This window comes from Megascapheus bottae, chromosome 1, assembly GCF_031878675.1.
Source record: "Megascapheus bottae isolate mThoBot1 chromosome 1, mThoBot2.hap1, whole genome shotgun sequence".
Lineage (NCBI taxonomy): Eukaryota > Metazoa > Chordata > Mammalia > Rodentia > Geomyidae > Megascapheus > Megascapheus bottae.
In genome coordinates, this window is record NC_143509.1 from 29,829,235 (window position 1) to 29,852,680 (window position 23,446).

General features: G+C 38.5%; 1 protein-coding gene across 1 annotated transcript in view; it reads left to right on the plus strand.

The window, feature by feature from the left end:
- The window catches only part of LOC150068764 (vomeronasal type-2 receptor 116-like), a 31,575-nt gene extending 8,307 nt beyond the window's left edge, over positions 1–23,268 (plus strand). The window contains exons 2-7 of the mRNA XM_090329044.1: positions 10,110–10,273; positions 13,411–13,699; positions 14,738–15,544; positions 16,881–17,108; positions 18,028–18,151; positions 22,355–23,268. Coding sequence (XP_090185170.1) covers positions 10,158–10,273; positions 13,411–13,699; positions 14,738–15,544; positions 16,881–17,108; positions 18,028–18,151; positions 22,355–23,268 — 2,478 coding nt within the window. The 5' untranslated portion in view covers positions 10,110–10,157. The remainder of the gene's footprint in view (positions 1–10,109; positions 10,274–13,410; positions 13,700–14,737; positions 15,545–16,880; positions 17,109–18,027; positions 18,152–22,354) is intronic.
- Positions 23,269–23,446: the final 178 nt, after the last annotated feature.

Genomic DNA, 23,446 nt, shown 5'->3' on the forward strand with positions numbered 1-23,446 from the left:
CTAAGATTACAGCTGTGAGCCACTGCAACCAACTTCTGTGGGCTTTGTATTTAACTTGCTAGCCATGCCCTTTGTCATACAGAAGCTCAGCTGTTTCATGCAATTCCATTTGTCCAAACTTTCTTTGATTTGTTGTGTTACTGGTCCTTTATTGAGAAAGTTTCAATTGGTTCCAAGGAGACCTAGTGTATCTCCTATTTCTTCCTATAAAACTTTCAGGTATCTTCTTTCCCTCAAGGTTTTTGATCCATTTGGAATTGATTCTGATGCAGGTAACATATAAGGATCTAACTTTAGTTTTTTTTTTCTTTTTTTCTCTTTTGCCAGTCCTAGGCTTGAACTCAGGGCCAGGGCCAGAGTCCTTGGACTTTCTCAAGGCTAGAGCACTTCCATTTGAGCTTCAGCACCACTTCTGTTTTTTTTCTATGTGTGTGGTACCAAGGAATCGAACCCGGGTCTTTGTGCATGCTAGGCAAGCACTCTACCACTAGGCCAAACACTCGGCCCCCTAACTTTAGTTTTCTACAGGTGCTTAACCAATTCTTCCAGCACCATTTGTTGAAGAGGCTGTCTTTCTTCCATCCTTTTTAGTGACTCCCTTGTTGAATATGAGGAATCATAATGTATGAGCTTTTTGACTAGTTGTTTAATATGGCTGGCCAGCATTTTGTTGAGGAATTTTGCATCAATGTTCATCAAATAGATGTGTCTATAGTTCTCTTTTGTTGTTGCAACCGCTCTCTTGCTATCTACTGGATCTAATTTTTCTGATGTGTTTTTGTTTGTTTTGGTGCCATCCAGAGCCTAGAACTCAGATCCTGGGTGCCATTCCTGAGCTTTGGTGCTCAAGGCTAGTGTGCTTCTACTTGAGCCACAGCTCCTAGAGGACTTTTTCATGATTAATTGGAGATAAGAATTTCAACGACTTTCTTGTCTAGGCTGGCTTTGAAAGGCAATCCTCAGATCTCAGCCTTATGAGTAGCTAGGATTACAGGTGTAAGGCACCAGTATGTGTCTATTTTACTCCATTTTAAAATCATGCAGTGAGTGAGGAAGCATTTTAGCTTCTTTCTACCCAAATTGTGTTTAGATTCCTTTTTGCAATAATTTATCTATTTTAGTTAATCATCTTTTTTGGGGGGATTATGGTGCTTGAACTTGTCCTGGGCACTGTCCCTGAGCTCTTCAGATCAAGGCTACCACCCTACCCTTGAATCAATTCCCACTTCCCATTTTATAGAGGTTAGTTGGAGATAAGAGTCCCAGCTCCTTTTGTCCCTGGGCTGACTTTGGGGGTCTTTTGTGTTTCTGTATGCATTTTAGGATTGAAATCTCTGTTTCTGTGAAGAGGGATTACATTACTTGTTGAACATTGTTATCTGTTCTCATGTTTTCTTCTACTTTCTCTTCCCATCACCACTCCCAAGTTGTAAAGTTCATTTCCAACATATTGTTTTGTGAATATTGCTGTTACATTGGTTTACCCTTTATTCTTTGTCTCATCATCTTGTTTTCCCTCCTTTCTCACTTAGTTCAAGTAAACAAATAAACATATATACAATATACCAGGTGCCTTAATCAGATGTAGTAACAACAGGGGATAAACCATAAGGAGAAAAAAGGAAGAAAGAAATAGTTCACACTGTACATTATAGACAGTATCTAGAAGGATAAACTCATTTCCATATCATTCCCTTAGCCCCATCCTATATGGTCATATGCACATTGGTTTTCAGCTATTGTGATCCTCTGCTAGGAAAATCCTAAACATCTACCAATTATTACAAATGAGAGAAACCATGGAGGGAACCAATGGGGGAAATAACTAAAATATCACATTTTCTTAATCCATTCATCTACTGAGAGAATCTGGGTTGATTCCATATCTTAACTTGTTAAATAATGCTGCAATGAAAATGGTTGTGCATGTAGCTTCAGTATGTCTTTTTTTCTGGATATTTGGGCAAATATTTAGGAGTATGATTGCTGGGTCATGGAGGAGCTAATGTTTATTCTTTTAAGGAACCTCCATACTGCTTTCCAGAGTAGTGGCACGAGTTTACATTCCCACCAACAGTGTAGTAGCATTTCCTCAGCCTACATCCCAGCCAGTTGTTATTAGATTTCTGGATAATGGCCATTCTAACTGGAATGAGGTAGAATCTCAAAGCTTCTTTGATTTGCATTTCTTTTATGGCCAGAGATGTTGAGTATTTCTTCATGTGCCTATTGGCCATTCTCATTTTCTCTTCAGAGAAGTCTCTTCTTAAGTCGTTAGCCCACCTTTTTAAAGATCTTTTTGAAGATTTGTTTTTGACAGGTTTAATTTTTTTGAGCTGTAGGTATATTTTAGATACTTTAGAGACTCTCATTTGTTGTTGACAGAAGATCTTCACTCACTCTATGGGATTTTTATTTAACTTGCTAGCTGTGTCCTTTGCCATAAAGAAGCTCTGCAGTTTAATGCAGACCCATTTGTCCAACTTTTCTTTGATTTTTTTTTTGTGTTTCTTGACCCGTATTAGGGTCAACCAAGAATACTATACTTAGGTTAGTTCTCATTCATATCTGTTGGAAAAATGAAATTTTTTCACAGCAAGGAAAAATTGATACAAGTTATCTCCAGCATTACAGAAAATTCTCCAAGATGTTCTATAGATTGAAAACTGACACAAATATGATATTGACAGGGAAATGACACTATACAGAGTACTAGGTAATTATAGCAAGAACAGACAAGGCACAGTCCCTTTAAAAAAATAGAGAAAATAACAGGAACTAACTATCCCCTTTCAGTCCTTACTCTCAAAATTAGTGGACTTGTCTCTCCAATTAAATGACATAGACTGAGTAACTAGAAGGCCTTTATGATAAAATCTCTGGAGAAGCTAGGCATATAAGGAACATTCCTCAGTATAGTACAGTTTATACATGAGAAACCTACTGCCAGGGTGATAGTTAATGGTGAGAAGTAAAAGCCATTTCTGCTAAAATCAGGACCAAGATAAGGTTGTTCACTCTCTCCACTCCTCTTAAGTCTAGTATTAGAATTCCTAGCCATTGGAATAAGGGAAGAGACACACATAAAGGAGATCTAAGTACAAAAAGGAGAAGTAAAATGCTCCATCTTTGCAGATGATATGACTGAGGATTTACAGAACCCCAAAGACCCCTCTCCAAACTACTTGAGCTCATCTGAAACTTTGACAAGGGGAGCAGTTTATAAAATGAATCTACACTTCCAGCAGAGAATCACAATAGTTCAAAAGCTATATACATATGGCCATATAGGATGAAGCTAAACAAAATGAACTTCAGGATACGGAAACAAGAGGGTAGTTGTTCTTTCTAATGTACTATGTGACTATTCTAGTTTATAGAATTCTAAGATTATCACACATATTCACATAATGGAAATTCTTTCCATTCTCTTCTATTCATTATTTTCTCTCTTTTCAGTTTCATATTCTTTTTTTCTCCCTTATGGTTTAGCTCATGTTGTTGCTGTATTTACTTAGTTATCTGGTTTATTTTGCATATGTTTATTTGAAATAGGGAAGGGAAGGGGGAAAACAAGATGGGAGGGGGGAGAGAAAGTGGGAGGAAAACATGGAAAGGGGTATCAGTGTTGAAGTAGTAATGTACCCACTACCTCACGAATGTAACTGTAACACCTCTATATATCACCCCAGCAGTAAAATACAATTAAAACAAGTAAGTAAAATTAATCTACAAAACTAAGTTGCTTTCTATTTGCCAGTAATGGGACAAATGGAGCTGAAATCAGGAAAGCAACTCCTTTGTAGAAGCCTAAAAAAATTAACTACCTGTAACTCTTCCATAAATTTGTTTCCTTTGGCTTATTCCCTGCCGTCACCTTTTATTTCTAGTTCTTTTGTCTTGTAAATAGGTTTATCTTATTTTTTTGCATTTTTTATTGTAATTAGTAAAAGGGTTACATGATATTTGCCAGATAGAAGGTGCATTAATTTATGTACATTGACACCCTTTCACATGTCTTGGTACCCATTTCCCTCCCCACCCACACCCCCCACCCGTCTTGGTTTTCCCCCCTTCCCTATCAAATTTCAAATAACCAAATACAAATAAATTCAATATATCAGATAACAAAGTGAGATACTATAACAATATGAGATAACCAAGGGACAGCAAAGGAGATGAGAGACAACATAGTACATTAAGGACAACAATCATTCATTATATGGCTTTTGTTTCGATATCCTGGAGGTCCTTTCAATTAGCTTCATACTATATGGCCTTATGTATCAAGATTTTGCTCTATTGCAGATCTCTGCTAGTAGAGCCCAAGGTTTCCACTGATTATGACGAATGAGGGAAACCATTGAGCCTAAGTTCCTTTGAGTCTGACTTACTTCACTTAATATGATTTTTTCTAAGTCTTTCCATTTCCTAACAAATGGGGCGATGTCATTCTTTCTGACAGCAGCATAGAATTCCATTGTGTGCAAATGCCACAACTTGTTGATCCACTCATCAACTGAGGGACATCTAGGTTGGTTCCATATCTTTGCTATGGTGAATAGTGCTGCAATGAACATTGTTGTGCTAGTGGATTTAGTATGCCCTTGTTTCTGGATGGTTGGGTAAATGCCAAGTAGTGGAATTGCTGGGTCATAGGGGAGTTCTATGTTTAGCCTTTTGAGGCACTGCCACACTGCTTTCCATAGTGGTTGAACGAGTTTGCACTCCCACCAACAATGTAGTAGTGATCCCTCCTGGCCACATCCCCTCCAAAATCTGTTATTATTCGTTTTCCTGATCCTGGCCATTCTAACTGGAGTGAGGTGGAATCTTAGAGTTGTTTTGATTTGCATTTCTTTTATGACCAGAGATGTTGAGCATTTCTTCATGTGTCTATAGGCCATTTTTGTTTCTTCTTCAGAGAAGATTCTCTTTAAGTCTTTGGCCCATTTTTTAATGGGATGGTTGTTACTTCAGAGGTTAGTTTTGGAGTGATTCAATTTTTTGAGTTGTTGATATATTTTAGATATGAGGCCTTTGTCTGTTGTTTGGTTGGTGAAGATCTTCTCCCACTCTGTAGGCTTCCTAATTAATTTACTAGCTATGTCCTTTGCCATACAAAAGCTCTGCAGTTTAATGCAGTCCCACTTATCCAGCCTTTCTCTGATTTGTTGTGATTCTTGGTCCTTATTAAGAAAGTTTCGAGCTGTGCCAAGGAGGCCTAGTGTATCTCCTATTCCTTCCTGTAAAGTTTTCAGTGTGTCAGCTTTTACCTCCAGGTCTTTGATCCATTTGGAGTTAATTCTAGTGCAAGGTGACAAAGAAGGATCCAACTTTAGTTTTCTGCAGGTGCTTAACCAGTTCTGCCAGCACAACTTGTTGAAGAGGCTGTCTTTCTTCCATTCTATTTTTTTGGCTCCCTTGTCAAAGATTAGGTCTGTGGTTTAATATCTGGGTCCTCAGTTCTATTCCATTGGTCTTCAGGCCTGTTCTTGTGCCAGTACCAAGCTGTTTTGATAATTATAGCTCTGTAATAGAGTCTAAAGTTTGGAATTGAAATTCCTCAGGCGCTGTTCTTTCTGCTAAGAAGTGTTTTTTGCTATACGGGGTCTTTTATTATTCCATATGAAATTTTGAATTGCCTCTTCTATTTCTTTAAAGAATGCCATTGGGATATTGATGGGTATTGCGTTGAATTTGTAGATAGCTCTTGGCAAGATTGTCATTTTCACAATGTTGATTCTTCCAATCCAGGAGCATGGGAGGTTTTTCCATTTCCTTAGTTCTGCTTTACTTTCCTTTTTTAGGGTTTTAAAGTTTTCATCAAAAAGTTCCTTTAGATTCTTAGTTAAGCTAATTCCTAGGTACTTTATTTTCTTTGAGGCTATTGTGAAGGGAGTTTCTTTCCTGATTATTGCCTCGTTCCTCTCACTGTTGGCGTAAAGGAAGGCAGTTGATTTTTGAGGGTTGATTTTATAGCCTGCTACACTTCCAAAGTTTTGAATCAGCTCAAGGAGCTTGGGAGTAGAGTCTATAGGATTCTTTAAATACAGAATCATGTCATCTGCAAAGAGGGATAGTTTTCTTTCCTCTTTCCCTACTTGGATCCCCTTTATGCTTGCTTCTTGCCTTATTGCACTGGGTAGGAATTCTAGTACTATGTTAAAGAGTAGTGGAGAGAGTGGGCATCCTTGTCTCGTTCCTGATTTTAGAGGGAATGGCTTTAGTCGGAGCTCCGGGATTGGGTGTGTAAATATTTAGGATCGTTATGTCTTCCTGGAGGAAAGATCCATTTAGTAGTATGTAGTAACCTTCTTTGTCTTTTCTTACTAATTTTAGTTTGAAGTCTATTTTATCTGATATGGGGATGGCAACTCCAGCCTGTTTATGGAGGCCATTAGCTTGATAGAGTTTATTCCAACCTCTCACTTTCAAAAGATGATTGTTTTTTTTGGGTAAGATGTGTCTCTTGAAGACAGCAGAATGATGGCTCTTGCTTTTTGATCCAACTAGACAGCCTATGCCGTTTAATTGGAGAATTAAGTCCATTGATATTGAGAGTTGGGATTGAGAGATATTTATTAGTTCCTACCATTTTTAAAAGCTTTTATTAGGGCCTGTGTCTTGACAGTTCTTGTGGTCCTTAGATGGTATGCTGTCTAGGTGCCATTTCTTTCCCTATATTGCATTTATTTTGGTTTTGTATGTATAGAACATCTTCGAGAATTCTCTGTAGTGTTGGTTTTGTTGTGACATATTGTTGCAGCTTTTCCCTGGAATGGAATGTTTTTATTGTTCCCTCAGTTATGAATGAGAGCTTAGCTGGGTACAGTATTCTTGGTTGGTAGTTATTTGACTTAAGGGCATGACATATATGCTTCCAGTCACCTCTTGCTTGCATGGTCTCTGCTGAGAAATCTGGGGTCATTCTGATTGGTTTTCCTTTATAGGTTACTGAACCGCTTTCCCTGGCTGCCTTTAGGATCCTTTTTTTGGTTTCTATTGATCCAGTTCGGATTACGATGTGGCGGTGGGATGTTCTTTTCTGGTCAGGTCTGTTTGGGGTTCTAAAAGCTTCTTGTATCTGGATGGGCCTGCCCTTCTGGATATTTGGGAAATTCTCTGAGATGATTCCCTGAAGTATATTTCCAATACCATTGACCTCTTTCTCCATGCCTTCCTCAATACCAATTAGCCTTAAATTAGGCTTCCTAATTGTATCTTGGACCTCCTGAAGCGCTCTCTCATTTTTCTTAGATTTGGATTGACTCATTTTCTGTTCTTTCTCTATAATAACTAAATTATCTTCAGCCCCGGAAATTCTCTCCTCTGCATTGTCTAACCTGCTATCAAAGCTATCTACTTTATTTTTCATCTCCCTTGCTTCTAATTGCTCATTTTTGATGCCTTGCATCTCTTCTTTTAGATCATGTATGGATTTCTTTAGCTCCTTGATTTCCATTTGAGTGGTTAGCTCAGTAGTTTTATTTTCTTTGAACATTTTCTGGAGATCGGTCACCTTTTTATTTGTGGATTCTATGAATTCATCCATCTTTCTTTGAAAAACCTTTATTATGGCCTCCTTTATGGCTTCTTCTTTTTCACTTATCACCTTGTTTATGGTTTCCTTTTGTTCAGCTATGGCTTCCTCCCTTATCTCTTTCTTTATATTTTCACATTTTTCATTAATGATGTTTATCAATTGCATTTGTATAGCACTTGGAAGACTCTCCTATAAGTTTGCCAGTGACTGTTCCATTGTCTGTTTACATTGGGTGGGGGATGTTGTTTCTTGATTTGACATTTTTCTTGAGTTTCTTGTTCTGCCCATTTGAAAATGGGAGCAAGATTAATACTAAACACGATTATAGTTTTTCAGGTATAACCAACCTAGACCTCTGTAGCTGGCAGACACTAGATGTTCACAAGTTTTGATTGGTGTTATCAGTCTTTCTTTTTGTGTAGTTACTGACCAGTCTACTACATCCACTGATAAGCGATTTATACCCAAAATAATAAGCCTCTCAATCCAATCTCGCGGCTTGGAGCCGGCTCCAGCTGCCGCTTTTCGTGGCTGTCTGCGGCTTTTGTGGCTTGGATCCGGCGGCGAGAGGTGGGGGAGGGGTCCTGGCGTTCCGAATTCTTTGAGAAAGTTGGATGGGAGCTTTATCTGGATTTGTTTTCCGGTTTGAGTCCTTCTCCGTTTCTTCTTGAGTTTGTTGTTGTGGATTTCTTTAGGTAGTTGGCTCGTGGGACTCCCTGGTTCTCTCTTTCTATGAGAGACAGCTAGGCAGCGTCCCTATTGTCTCGGCGCCATCTTCCTTCTCCCCTAGGTTCGTCTTATTTAGGGAACTGAAAGGAATCCCAGAAACAGTGGGACAAAGAGTGGAACAATTCCACAGTGAATTGTTAGAAATGAACTTGACACTTGGGGTTAGGGGAGACAGAGCACACGGGGAGAAACTGAGGGAAGGGCTAACACTGTTAAAAAAGCAATGTACTCATTGCCTTACTTATGTAACTGTAACTCCCATGTTCATCATGTTTACAATAAAACATACATTATGAAAACAGAATTCCAGCAATGGTTGGTTATATTCTACAAAAAAATCTACTAAATTCAATCTCAGAATTAAGTGAACTTATGGACCACTATTCCATGAAAGTTATAGAAGCAAGGTAGTACTAATCTGCTCAACTATGATTGGAAACACTTTTCAATATATACTTCTAAAATTACTCTTTATTAAGTCAAAAATATGCATGTTAAGCATGCTTTTATAGAAATTCCTTATTACATTATCAATTAATATTTTAATATAGGCTAATGACCTGAAAATGTTTATCTCCAATAATGCAAGTAACTTATTTAGGAAAATATTATTTCAAACCAATTCATTGCCTTCTACTTTATAGAATCCTATGATTATCACACAAGTTCACATAATGGAAATTCTTTCTATTCATTATTTTTCACTTTTCAGTTTCATATTATTAATATTATGATTGAGTCAATGTCCAATTATGGGTTTCTATTAATTGATTGTTGTGGGATTCTAGCAATGTTTTAGGGAAAAATGTATGAATGCTGCCTTTTGAGGTGATATTATTTAGCACATGAAAATATATTCCTTTATTTGCAACCTCAATATGTTTATCAAATTATGGTGGGCATATTTGTTTCTAGTGATTTTATTCTTCATATCCCTGCTTGGCTGTAGAGATTTTGCTCAATAATAATTATTGTAAAACAGTGAATCCTCATTTCTGTGATGTACTTGATGAGGGTATTAGGAGAATATTTGGCTTTAGTCCCTTGTATAATATTTGAGTCAGTCTTGAAGGTGGAACAATAGGATTCATGTGTCCTTCATCTTTTTTTTTTTTTTGCCAGTCATGGGCTTGAGCTCAGGGCCTAAGCACTGTCCTTGGACTTTCTCAAGGCTAGAGCTCTACCACTTGAGCCTCAGTACCACTTCCAGCTTTTCTCTATGTATGTGGTACCCGGGAATCGAATCGGGGTCTTTGTGCATGCTAGGCAAGCACTCCACCACTGGGCCAAACTCCTGGCCCATCCTTGATCTTTTGTGCTCAAGTCTTGTGCTCTGCCACTGAGCCACAGCTCCACGTCCAGATTTTTAGTGGTTAATTGGAGATGAGAATACCCTGGACTTTCCTGCTTTGGCTGAGTGGCATCATCCCAAATGGCTTTCAGGCCAAGTTTCTTGACAAAGATGTTGAACAACAAAATCATCCACGCTAACTCCATCTCTGGGGCCTCACTCTCTGCGGTCTTGGATGAACTCATAACACCTGAGGTGCAAATCCACAAACATGTTTTCTAGCTCATGTTTTCTCCTGGATGAAGGCCACAAATGTAGAACCCCAGGAAATAGTTTAACATGTAACTTCGGGGACCCATAAGTGGTTTTGATGAAATGTGGGCTATAGTACAGATCTCTATCAATAAAAAGACACTTACACACATGGAAGGAGATATATGAATATACATACTTGAAGCTCTGGGCCTCACTCCCAGTCAGACCTTCTGCTTGACAGCTGCCTCAGGGATGTGCCCTTTGACTTGCACACTCCTTCTCCTCCAGCTTCCCCTCCTTGTCAGGTCCTTGGCTGGCACCAGCTGCTTTTCTACCATGAAGCACCGAGCACACATGGATGGAGATGTGATGATTGCTGGGTTTTTCCCTCTCTATACTTTGGGAACAGATCGTAGCAACAGCGATGCTTCCAGTCAAGCAGAGCACAAGCCGTAAGTAACTCATCATTTTCTTTCCATTTCCTGTTTTGTTCTGAGCATGGTGGAGGGCTGAGGGAAATCTGAGTGCACACATCAATGTTCTCTGTCTCCTCTACACTGACCTCCATCCTTATTGCACCAGGAATAGCTCAGTTTCATTATTTTGTCTTACATCTACTATGGAGTGATTTTCTGCATGCTACAAGTACAGGACACTAATTTCCTCCCCTGCAGCTTCTCCTCACCAGGTTGCTAAATACTTCACTTTACTCCAGCATCCATGTATCTCCTCCATGGCAGCTGTCATTATGGCTGAAAATGAAGTGATGTTCTTAAAATTAACCCGAGTCACTGCCTCTTGTTCTGTTCTAAAAGGCTGCAGCCACATTCCCTTCACCTCTAGACCAAGAGTCAGAATTTTTTTTTTACTAGCAGCTATACTTTCAGGACATTGATAGAATTTCTTGTTGAATGCTTGTGGCTCATTCTATATTCTTACAACTCATTAGGTTTATATCTGAGCATCAAGGTTTGAAACTAGTTGAAGTAGGGAAATCTGTGTGCATCTGACTATACAAAGTAATATTTATGGACATGAAGTCACTGAAATGGAAACAAGAGATTTTTTCCCCCAGTTCTGTGCCATGTACAATGAATTCTTGCCTATGTTCTAATATATTCCATATTCATACTTGTATTCCTCTGCATTTGACCTACTTCTCATATTGAAGTATTCCTACTTTTCGTTTTTGTTGGACTTTAGGTTTATCTTTTCAAGCAATTATACTAACGGGTCTCCACAGATTTAATTATAGTTCAGACAATTCATTTAGAATTGCTTGGGTTGTAACCCATGTGTTTGCTTCTACTTTCACAGGCGCATTCTAGCTATCATTAAGGAGCAAAATCATGTAACCTATGCTTCTCTAGGTCTGACTTAATATACCTCACATAATCCTCTCCAAGTCCTCTATCTCTTTATGAATGGTTCAATGGCATTGTTTCTAAGGCATGAGCATAATTTCTTTGTGCTTATATACTACAATTTCTTGATTAATTTATTTATTGAAAGGCATTTGGGCTGATTCTATATCTTGGCTACAGGAAACAAAGCAAGTTGTGGTGGCAGCTTTCATGTAGTATTGCTCTTGCTATTTCTGGTCTTTTGTTCTCTACAAGTTTTTAGATTCCTTTCCCTACCTCTGAAGAAATTGTTGGAATTTGATGGATATTGCATTGAATTCATAAATTTGTTTAGGCAATATTGCTGTTTTCACAATGCTAATTGGGGAGCACAAAATATCTTTCTAACATATTAAGTTTTCTTCAGTGTCCTTTTTCAGATTTTTAAGGTTTTTTTAAATTTATTTTTTACCTCATTTTATTTTATTTTTTTTTATTGTTGGGGTAATGTAAAGAAGGGTTACAGTTACATCTGCCAGAACTCGTTCACCTCTTTGACTAAACCCTAGCCAAAGGAGGCTATTTCAAATGAATTAGCTTTGCTGATTTCAGTCTTGATCGTTTTAATAAGTTTCATGGGTTAATTTCCTACCTGACTCTTTCCCCACAGTTCTGGATCAACTCTAATAGTTTTCAGGGTGATACTTTGGGGATATTTAAATACAGTATCACAGTATTATCGGTAAAAAAGTGAATATTTAATTGTAATTCCATCATGCCTCCATTGTTTCTTTTTTCTTGGAAAGATTTTGTCAGCACTGATTTTTACATCATATTTCAAATGTCATGTTTAACAAACAAGTATTAAAGAAGGGAACCTCTATATTCAATCACTGGCACATAGATTTTAGAAAATAATTAAAATTAAGTTATATCATAGATACATATCAATCTATACAACATTGTATCTATAGAGTATATATCCCATCATAGATTTTTATGTCTGTAGAGTTATATTTGTTGACCATGTCAATAATCTTGTGTACCTGAATACTGAGTCATCGCTCTTGTACTGTTTGGTTCTAATATCCATATGTCAAGGATACCATGCGCCTTTTGTTCCTTTGGTTGTGACTTATCTCGGTCAACATGATTTGCTCTAGTTTCATCCACTTCCTAGAGACTGCTATTATTTTATCTTGTTGGCTATGTTGAATTCCATTGTGTGTGTGTATATGTATATATATATATATTCCACATTTTTTGTATCCAATCATCTGTATTGGGGCACCTGGGGTGTTTCCATCACTTGGCTGTTGTGAATAGTGCAGCCATGAACATGGCTGAGCAGGTGTCCTTACAATATCCTGGGTTATGATGCTCAGAGTAGATGCCCAGAGTGGTATGGCTGGTTCGGAGGGAAGGTCTGTTTTTAGTTTTGCGCATTTTCTTTTTTTTTTTTTAATGTGGATTGATTTCATTATATTAATTTCTTTAGAATGCTCTTACACACATACACACACATTTGCACACACATGATCATTTTTAGTCCTTAGTATTAGTTCCTTTCAGCATCTTTTTACCATGTGTTGGTCTTGGTTATAATGCTTTTTTCCTTCCCCAAGTTGGAGGCTCTCTCTTCAGGATGAGGTTTTTGACTTGGATGTATCCCTTGATTTTGATAGGGAAATATGAGTGAAATTCAGTAACTTGTGTTTGAGCTCTTCTAGTAGATTTTGTTGGAAGAGTTGTTGAATATGCTGGGTCTGTGAGCAGATCTTGCTATAGAATCTTCCTTACATGAACTTTTGCTTCTGAAGTTGCTCTTAAGTCGTACGTTCATTAGTTAGCCTGACTTGCCAGATGACACATAACACATGCCTGCTGATTTAAGTGAGGATTAATTTTTCCACAGGTTAAGCTGGTTTTCCTCAGATAAAGGCAACAGCATGTTTGATGTCTTCTGAATCCTAATCTGTATTTAATGGACAACAGCTTTTTGTTTGGTGAATTGGGCAGTAAGGAAAAGCAAGCTTTCTCTCAGCTTAAATAAGTTTCTGAATCTCATGCAAGACATATTCCCTTCAAGTCTGTACCTAACCCTAAAAACCAGCATAAGACACTGCACTCTCATTCCATCCCAAATGACAGGAATGTTCTAGCATATTCACTGGCAAAGAGGTAAATATTCATCCATGTCATGAGCTTAGAAATACTCATTCTCAGTGTCTATGTTCACTATGTAGATTTATCTTCAAGAACTACCAGTTGGTTTTGGCCTTGGCTTTTGCTATGGAAGAGATCAACAAAAACCCTGATCTTTTACATAACCTCACTCTCGGATTTGATGTCTACGATGTTCACCATGAATATTGGGGTGTATTTAAGAATCACTTCATTTGGCTCTTTGGGAAATACACATTTCCAAACTACTCCTGTATGAGAGAGAGAAAGTCTATTGCAGCTCTTACAGGACCATTAGGAATAAGGTCTGCTGAGATTGGAACAGTGATGGAACTCTACAGGTTTCCACAGGTGAATGTTGGAGGGGTGGATGGATATAAAAATCCAATTTGGGAATTACATTGATGGGAAGAGAATGAATTTATGAATGTATAAAATTTTGTGACATTAACAAGTAAGTACTCAAATGTATTGGGATCTTTATATTACTACTGTCTGGAAAGCAAGATGGAAACATTAGTCAGGATTATTCAATAATTTTCTTCAACACAAACAAGGAAATGGAAAATGACTTTCAAATGTCAAGATATGTTGAACATGGTACTGGTGGCTGACGGGGTAATCTTTGTTACTCAGGAATCTTATTTCCAATGAAGTAGCAAAAGACAAGAAGAGAATGTCTGGCTGAATGTTTACAGTCCCATTCTTGATGGAAAAAGCCAAGTAAGTACAGGAGGCTCTGAGTTTGTGCTCTTGTACAGGCATGCACATGCATATACACATATACACACATGAATGCAAGATGTTATGTTGTATAAAGTTATTTAGGCTGAGAAAGAGAAAGAGGCAAGTGTTCTATCACATACGAAAGTGAAATCTAAAACAGGAAACATAGTATGAATTCAATAGGGGAACATGCATGTAAGTATGGACATATAGACATGATCAATCTGATTGAAGTATGGTATACATAGGGGTTGAACTTAATACTGCCCTGTTACTGCTCTACAGACAGTCCTCCACAATGCACACCACAAAGCTGAAGCATACATGAGAAGAATGGGTGTTAAGGGAAATTTGCAGAGGAACAAGGGATGGATGCATGTGAAGAACAACATATAATTCAATGTACATATGTGAAAAATGGAATTGGGAAACTCAGGGACTGGGTGAGGTAGATATAGATGGAAGGACTTGATGCAACAGTGTGAAAGATCAAGAGGCAGTTTAGGGATAAGGTGATATATTGTATAACTCTTAAAAATGAATTAAAATGCAGGATAAAAGTTACCTCCCATCTACTTCAACTGGTACTTAATACTTCAAGACTGAGACTGTGATGGATGGCAATCTTTTCATTTATAGAGAATCCATTTTCTCTCCCTTCAGCTCACCTTTGGGCCTTTTGATCATGCCCTGAGTGACCATAAAAAGTCTCCTGCTCTCTATCAGATGTCCAAGAAGGACACATCAATAGCTGCCGCCATGGTCTCCTTACTGCTTCACTTCAGCTGGAACTGGGTGGGGCTGCTGACCTCACAAGATGAGAATGGTTTGTGGATTATTTCTGAACTGAAAGGAGAGATGATCAAGAACAGAGTTTGCATAGCCTATGAACTACTGATCTTAAGCCAAGGTTTGCAACAAATATTCAAATTAATGGCAGTATATAATCAGATAAATAAGTCTTCAGCAAATGTTCTCATCATATATGGTGATAATGAGTCCCTAGTATCTTTACTGATATGTATTGAGCAATTTGTAATAAAAGGCAAAGTTTGTATCATGAACTCATCATGGGGTTTAACCATGAAAAGAAGCTATTTCATGCTAGGCTCATTGCATGTGCCTCTCATTTTTTCCCACCATCATGCAGATGTTTCTGGATTCACAGATTTTGTCAGGGCAGCTAACCCTTCCAAATACCCAGAGGACTTTTTCCTTGCCAAGCTGTGGTTTCTCTCTTTTAATTGCTCAGCTTCTGAGTCTGACTGTGTGACATGGGACAGTTGTCCTCCTGACACCTCCTTGGATTGGTTGCCAGGGCATATGTTTGACATGACCATGTCTGCAGACAGTTACACTATCTACAACTCTGTGTATGCGCTGGCCCAGGCTCTCCATGAGATGCTTCTTCATCAAACACAAGAACAAGCAATGGGAAATGGAGAAGGGACAGTGCCTTTTGCTGCACAGGTAATTTGTCTGTGTTACAAGGCGCACACTATGAGCAAAGACACTTCACTGGGTGAAATTAAATATTTGAGATGTTTTCCCAAATTCCAGAAAATTATTTTGTTGAAATGTGTGTGATACTATAAACATGTGGTTATATCTTCTCACACGAAATTAAAGGGTTGTGAAAAGGGTAAAATGTTGATTATCTATACACAAATTCCTCCTTTACAAAAATATTTTTTTGCCAGTCCTGGGGTGTGAAGTCATATCTTGGGTACTGTTTCTGGGACGCTCCGTGCTTTAGGATAGCACTCTGCCACTCGAGCCACAGCACTATTTCTGGTGTTTTCTCAGTACTTTACTGCAGACAAGAGTATCCCATATGTACCTGGCCTGGATTTGGTCTGCTACTCTCAGATTTCAGCCTCCTGAATACCTAGGAATACAGGTGTGAATCACCCACAAACTGGTTTTGAATTGGTTTAGTTGTAAATATTCTGTACATACTTATACCTAATGTTTTCAAAACTCTACATTTAGCTTTTCCCTACATATCTTCAGTACTAGCAAAGGATCACCTGATGAACAGAATTATTCATGTCATCTCGTTAATCTTTTCATGTCGTCTAGTTGCATTCAACTTTGGTATTAAGCATTTTGCAGGTTCAATCTATAGATGTTTGTGAAAGTAATGGTTCTCTTGTTGTAGCTAGACAACTCAGAATGGATTCATCCCCTGATATTCACTGGATATTGTTTTTTTTCAAAGAATGCCTCACAATCCCTTTCTTTTTTTCTTTCATTTTATCTTTGGAGTGATGTACAGAGTGGTTACAGTTACATTCATTAGGAAGTGGATATATTACTTCTTAAACATTGTTACCCGTTTCCCTGTCTTATAGTCCATTTCTGAGTCACTAGGATTCAAAACAGCATTTTTATTTCTCCATACATTTCCTTCTGGAATTCTTCATTAGATACCTGAACTATCTTTGAATTCTAAATCAGAAGTTAAGAGCCCCCAGGTCCTTTCTTTCTTTCCTGTCAGCCCCTCAGTTTTGTAGGACTTGAACTCTGGGCCTGGGCGCTGTCTCAGAGCTCTTCAGCTCAAGACTACTGCTGTACCCCTTGGGCCACAGTGTCACTTCTTGTTTTCTGGTGGTTCATTGGAGATAAGAGTCTTATGCTCTTTAGTGTTCAGACTGGCTTTGAACCTTGATCCTAGCATCTCAGCCTCCTGAGTGGCTAGGATTACAGATGTGGGCTATCCTGCCTGGAAGGAGTTTTTCTTAGTTCAGGTTTTGTGTCTTAATTCTGGAATCCTCTTCACTATGAGATTTTGTATCCATTTTAGCTGCACCATTTTCTGAAGAATATCCAATTTTACAATCCTGCCGGAGATCAAGTGATTATGGATGAGAATAAGAAATTAGAGCCAGAGTATGACATTCTAAACATCTGGAATTTTCCTGAAGGTCTGGAACTTGGGGTGAAAATAGGAATGTTTTCTCCTTATGCTCTCCATGGTAATCAACTGTCTTTATCTGAAGATATGGTAGAGTGGACCATAGGAATTACAGAGGTCAGTTAATCTAACCATATGATTTTAAAGATATATATATATATATGTAGGCAAACATCTTCCTTTAAACTTATAACTGGCTGAGTCCCAGCAACTTTCTCCTGTAACCCTAGATACTCAGAGAGCTGAGATCTGAAACAGAGAAGTGTGTGAGACTTTTCTCTCCAATTAACCACCAAAAGTATCTGGAAGTAGAGCTGTGACTCAAGTAATAGATGCCAACCTTGAGAGAAAAAAGCTGAAGACCACTGTCCAGGCCTTGAAGTTCAACCCCAGGATTAGCAATGAAAAATTAAATGTGTCTCTAAATACTGATTTAGAGTATTGCCATAAAATATTCATTACATCTTTCCAGGAAGTTTCCTACAATGTGATCAAGCACCAGAGGATCCTTTTAGGTGCTTGAAAGGTTTACTTTGTTCCCTTCTATGGAAGGTTCATTCCATGCTTAGTTGACTTCCAACTTTGGCACCTTTGGGGACAGAAAACATGGAAGGCAGCTCTGAGAAGATGCTCACTTCATGGAAGATACGATGGGCCTGGGGATCTCAAAATGCTGTAAAGAGGAGGACTTCCTCCTTGCTCTTCTCCACTTCACAGATGTGTAGTGACTACAGATAGTGACAGGAATATAAGAAATTCTGTAGGGCTTTACATGAGGAGTGAATTCCTCACCATTAGTTTCCACCTTTTAAAATTTCCATACTGTTCAATATTTCAATAGACTAGAAATCCAGGTTGTAATACATATGCCGATGGCAATTGTGGGATATGTAATTTATTACAGAATTCAATTAGTGACTGCACATAGCTACATGAAAACATTAAGCTTACTAATCCAATTCTTTCTAACATTAATGCTCTGGAGTGTTAGCTTTGTAAACCTGCACAGTTACTGACAAACCCCGATCTTCCCCAGACTCCTCACTCTGTCTGCAGTGAGAGTTGTGGTCTTGGATTCAGGAAATCTCCTCAGGAGGGAAAGGCTGCCTGCTGCTTTGATTGTACCCCTTGCCCACGAAATGAGATTGCTAATGAGACAGGTAAATCCACAGCTTATGAAAAAATGATGCATTTCTCCTTAGTTTTCCTCAGTCCAACCAAGTCAATGCAAAATTTATACATCATGATTGCACAGCTTGTCATCTTTCCTTCTGTTAGTAATTCAGTATTAACAAGTGTTGGTATTGCTAATTGAAATGTGATACACCATGGGCTTGAATTACCTATGTTAGTAATATTTTCTAGTCCATTCCAGGCAGAGTTACATTCAGAAATGCTTATTTCTAATAAGTAAGACAAAGGTAAAGTTGAACATAAAATGAAACAGAAGTCTTATAAGGACAGTGTTCATATTAAAAGTTACATTCTGTCCACATAGAAAACATCTATCTTTATAATTTAATTTTTTTTGAGGGTCTTGGGGCTTGAACTGTGGACCTGGGTGCTGTCCTGGAGTTCAAGGCTACCATCTTACCATTGTGCCCGAACGTTATTCCTGATCTCTTCAGTTGAAGACTACTGCTCTACCCTTGAGTCACAGCTCCACTACCCATTTTCTAATGATTAATAGGAGATAAGAGTCTCAAGGCTTTGTAGTGCCTGGGCTGGCTTTGAACTGCGATCCTCAGATCTCAGCCTCCTGAGTAGCTAGCATTATAGGTGTGAGCCACCATGCTTGGCTTATAATTTTTTATATATTTTTTATTGTAATTAAAAGAAGGGTTACATTATATTTGCCAGATAGGAGGTGCATTATTCACATACATTGATACCCTTTCTCATGTCTTGGTCCCCATTTCCCTCCTCCCCACCCCCCAGCTCTCATCTTGTTTTCCCCCCTTCCCTATCCAATTTCAAATAACCAAATACAAATATATCCAATATATCAGATAACAAAGTGAGATACTGTAACAATATGAGATAACCAAGGGACAGCAAAAGAGATGAGAGATAACATAGTACATTAAGGACAACAATCACTCATTTTATTTCTATATCCTAGAGGTCCTTTCATTTAGCGTCATACTATATGGTCTTATGTATCTAGGTTTTGTTCTATTGCAAATCTCTGCTAGGAGAGACCAAGGTTTCTACTGGTTATGACAAATGAGGGAAACCATTGAGCCTATGTTCCTTTGAGTCTGGCTTAGTTCATTTAATGTGACTTTTTCTAAGCCTTTCTATTTCCTAACAAATGGGGCAATGTCATTCTTTCTGACAGCTATATAGAATTCCATTGTGTACAAATACCACATCTTGTTGATCCACTCATCAACTGAGGGACATCTGGGTTGGTTCTATATCTTTGCTATGGTAAATAGTGCTGCAATGAACATCGTTGTGCTAGTGAATTTAGTATGTCCTTGTTTCTGGACGATTGGGTAAATGCCAAGTAGTGGAATTGCTGGGTTATAGGGGGGCTCTATGTTTAGTCTTTTGAGGAACTGCCATACTGCTTTCCATAGTGGTTGAACAAGTTTGCACTCCCACCAACAGTGTAGTAGTGATCCCTCCTAGCCACATCCCCTCCAGCATCTGTTGTTATTAGTTTTCTTGATCCTACTGGCTTATAATTTTAAAGTTTTATTGTCAGGGTAATGTATAAATGGGCTGTAGGTACATTCATCAGGTATTGTATGCATTACTTCTTGAACATTGCTCCCATTCCCCCAATTTTCCCTCTCCCCACCACATCCAAGCATTAGAGTTCATCGCCAACATATTGTTTTGTGAATATCCCTATTGTGCTGGTTTATCCTTTGTCCTTTGATGCATAATTTTGTTTTTTCCATTTCTTAATTTACTTAAACCAATAAAAGTATATACAATATACTTGATAACAAAGTCATATGCAGCAACAACAGAGGATGAACCAAAAGGGGGAAAAACCCAAAGGATCAATCAAATAACTTCTCACAGTACACTAAAAACAACACTGACAAAGATCAATCTCTTATTTCCATATCCTGGAATTCATTCCCTTAGTTTTGTCCTATATCGTCATGTGCACATAGCTTTTGAGCTATTGCAATCCTCTGCTAGGTAAATTCTAGACATACTGTATTTATTACAAATCAGGGAAACCATGGGGCCTATGTTCCTTTCGTCTGCTTATTTCACTTAATATATTTTCTTTTTTTTAAGTTTTTTTATATATATATTTTTAATTGTAATTAGTAAAAGGGTTACATGATATTTGCCAGATAGAATGTGCATTAATTCACATACATTGATACCCTTTCACATGTCTTGGTACCCATTACCCTCCCCCCCACACCCCCCACCTGTCTAGGTTTTCCCCCCTTCCCTATCAAATTTCAAATAACCAAATACAAATAAATTCAATATATCAGATAACAAAGTGAGATACTATAACAATATGAGATAACCAAGGACTTAATATATTTTCTAAGTCTTTCCATTTCCTTACATGGGACAAAGTCATCCATTCTGATGGCAACATAGAATCCTGTTGTGTATAAACACCACATCTTCTTGATCCCTTCATTTATTGAGGTTCATCTGGGTAGTTTTCCAGTCTTAGCTGTGGTAAATACTGCTGCAATGAACATGGTTGTGCTAGTAAGTTTAGTATGACCTTGTTTTTGGATGATTGCGTAAATGCCAAGAAGTGCGATTGCTGGGTCATAGGGGAGCTCTATGTTTAGTCTTTTGAGAAACCACCATACTGCTTTCCAGAGTGGTTGATCAAGTTTTCATTCCCATCAACAGTGCTGTCATCTTCCATTCTGGCCGCAAACCCACCAACATCTATTGTTATTAGGTTTGTTGATAATGACCTTTCTAACTGGGGTTAGGTGAAATCTCAAAGGTATTTTCAATTGCATTTACTTTTGTTTGGTTTGCATTTCTTTCTCTCTCTTTCTCCTTTTTTTATGGGTCATAGGGCTTGAACTTGGCCTGGGCACTGTCCCTGAGCTCTTCAGCTCAAGGCTACCAAGCTACCCTTGAGCCAAGCCCCACTTTCTGTTTTCTAGAGGTTAATTAGAGATAAGAGTCTCAGGTCCTTTTGTGCCTGTGCTGACTTTGAACTTTGATCCTCAGATCTCAGCCTCCTGAGTAGGTAGGATTACAGGCATGAGCCTTCACGCCAGGCTGACTTGCATTTCTTTTATGGCCAGAGATATCCAGCATTTCTTCATTTGTCTATAGGCCATTCTTCTTTTCTACTTAGAGATGTCTCTACTTGTATAGTCCACATTTAAAAGGGATTATTGTTTTTTTTTTGAGGATTTGTTTTTGAGAGATTCAATTTTTTCAGCTGTAGGTACATTGTAGATATGAGGCCCTTGTCTCTTGTATGGCTAGTGAAGATCTCCCAGTCTGTGGACTTTCTATTTATCTTTCTGGCTATGTCCTCAGCCTTTCACAAGATCAGCAGTTTAATGCAGTCCCATTTGTCCAAATTTTCTTTGATTTGCTGTGTTTCTAGGCCTTCATTAAGAAAGTTTAAACTCTTCAACTTTTTCATCCATTCCATTGTTTTGTCTCCCTTATAGAAGATTAGGTGGCCATAGCTCTATAGCTGATTTCTTGGTTTTCACAAATCATGTTCATGTAACATGTATATTTTTCTCTGCTCAGAACTGTTCATGCCACATAGCAAGTGCTCAGAAATGTGTATTCAGTTTAAGAAGTGAAAACATTTTTGAGTAGCCAAGAGTACTTTTTCTATTTCTACAGCTTCACAAATGAGCTGGAAAGAAAAATATAATGCAAAAAATTCTAGTTTGTGCCACAAGAATAAAATTAACATGTTACAGATGCATGTAAGCTGTATTATTTAAAATTTCCAGTTAGATTGGAGACAGCTCAGAGTTCCATCTGTTAAAATGTGTTGAAAATAGAAGTTAGGAGATTAGGATGTCCCAAAGGGCACATTATAAATACAAGGAATAGTCAATGAAGAGAAAAACAAGTTGAACAAAAAGCCTGAGTAAAGAAGAATATTGAAGTGGGAGGTGTTTATGGTTTAGAAAAGAAACTAAAGACATGAAGAAGGGTATCAATATTCGTGAAGTAATGCACCTTCTATCTGTTGAATTAATGTAACTCTTCTATTAATTACAATAAAAATATATAAAAAAGAAAGGAAACAAAAATGCTTTTATGATATGAAATGCTGTCATATCAGGATTATATCTAAATGAATAATTTTCAAATTTGTTTGAAGAAAAAGAAGTTCACAATATTGATTAATGGCAGATTACACTTCTCGCCAGATATGGAGCAGTGTGTGAGGTGTGCAGATCACCAGTATGCCAACACACAGAGAGATGAGTGCCTCCTGAGAGCTGCAAGTTTCCTGGCCTTTGGAGATCCCTTGGGCATGGCTCTGGCCTGCATGGCTCTTTGCTTCTCTATGCTCACTGCTGCTGTGCTGGGATTATTTGTGAAACACCAAGACACTGCCATTGTCAAGGCCAACAACCGGACTCTCAGCTACATCCTGCTCATCTCCCTCATTTTCTGCTTCCTCTGTGCCTTGCTCTTTATTGGCCGTCCCAACACAGCCACCTGCATCCTGCAGCAGATCACATTTGGAGTTGTGTTCACGGTGGCTGTCTCCACAGTGTTGGCCAAAACGGTGACTGTGGTCCTGGCCTTCAAGGCCACTTGTCCAGGGAGAAGGATGAGGTGGCTGCTAGTGTCTGGGGCTCCTAACCTCCTCATCCCCATCTGCACCCTCATCCAGGTGAGTCTGTGTGGCCTCTGGCTGGGAAGCTCTCCTCCCTTTGTGGACACAGATGCACACTCTGAACATGGCCACATCATCATCCTGTGCAACAAGGGCTCCCTCACTGCCTTCTACTGTGTCCTGGGCTACCTGGGCTCCCTGGCCCTGGCCAGCTTCACGGTGGCTTTTCTGGCCAGGAACCTGCCTGACACCTTCAATGAGGCCAAGTTCCTGACCTTCAGCATGCTGGTGTTCTGCAGTGTGTGGCTCACCTTCCTGCCTGTCTACCACAGTGCCAAGGGGAAGGTGATGGTGGCTGTGGAGGTCTTCTCCATCTTGGCCTCTGGGGCAGGCCTCCTGGGCTGCATTTTTGCCCCAAAGTGTTACAACGTCTTGTTGAAGGCAGATAGAAATTTTCTGCGTGGTTACAGGGATAAAAGACATGGAGCAAAACCTTGATACATAAGGCCATATAGTATGAAGCTAATTGAAAGGACCTCCAGGATATCGAAACAAAAGCCATACAATGAATGATTATTGTCCTTAATGTACTGTTATCTCTCATTTCTTTTGCTGTCCCTTGGTTATATCATATTGTTACAGTATCTCACTTTGTTATCTGATATATTGGATATAT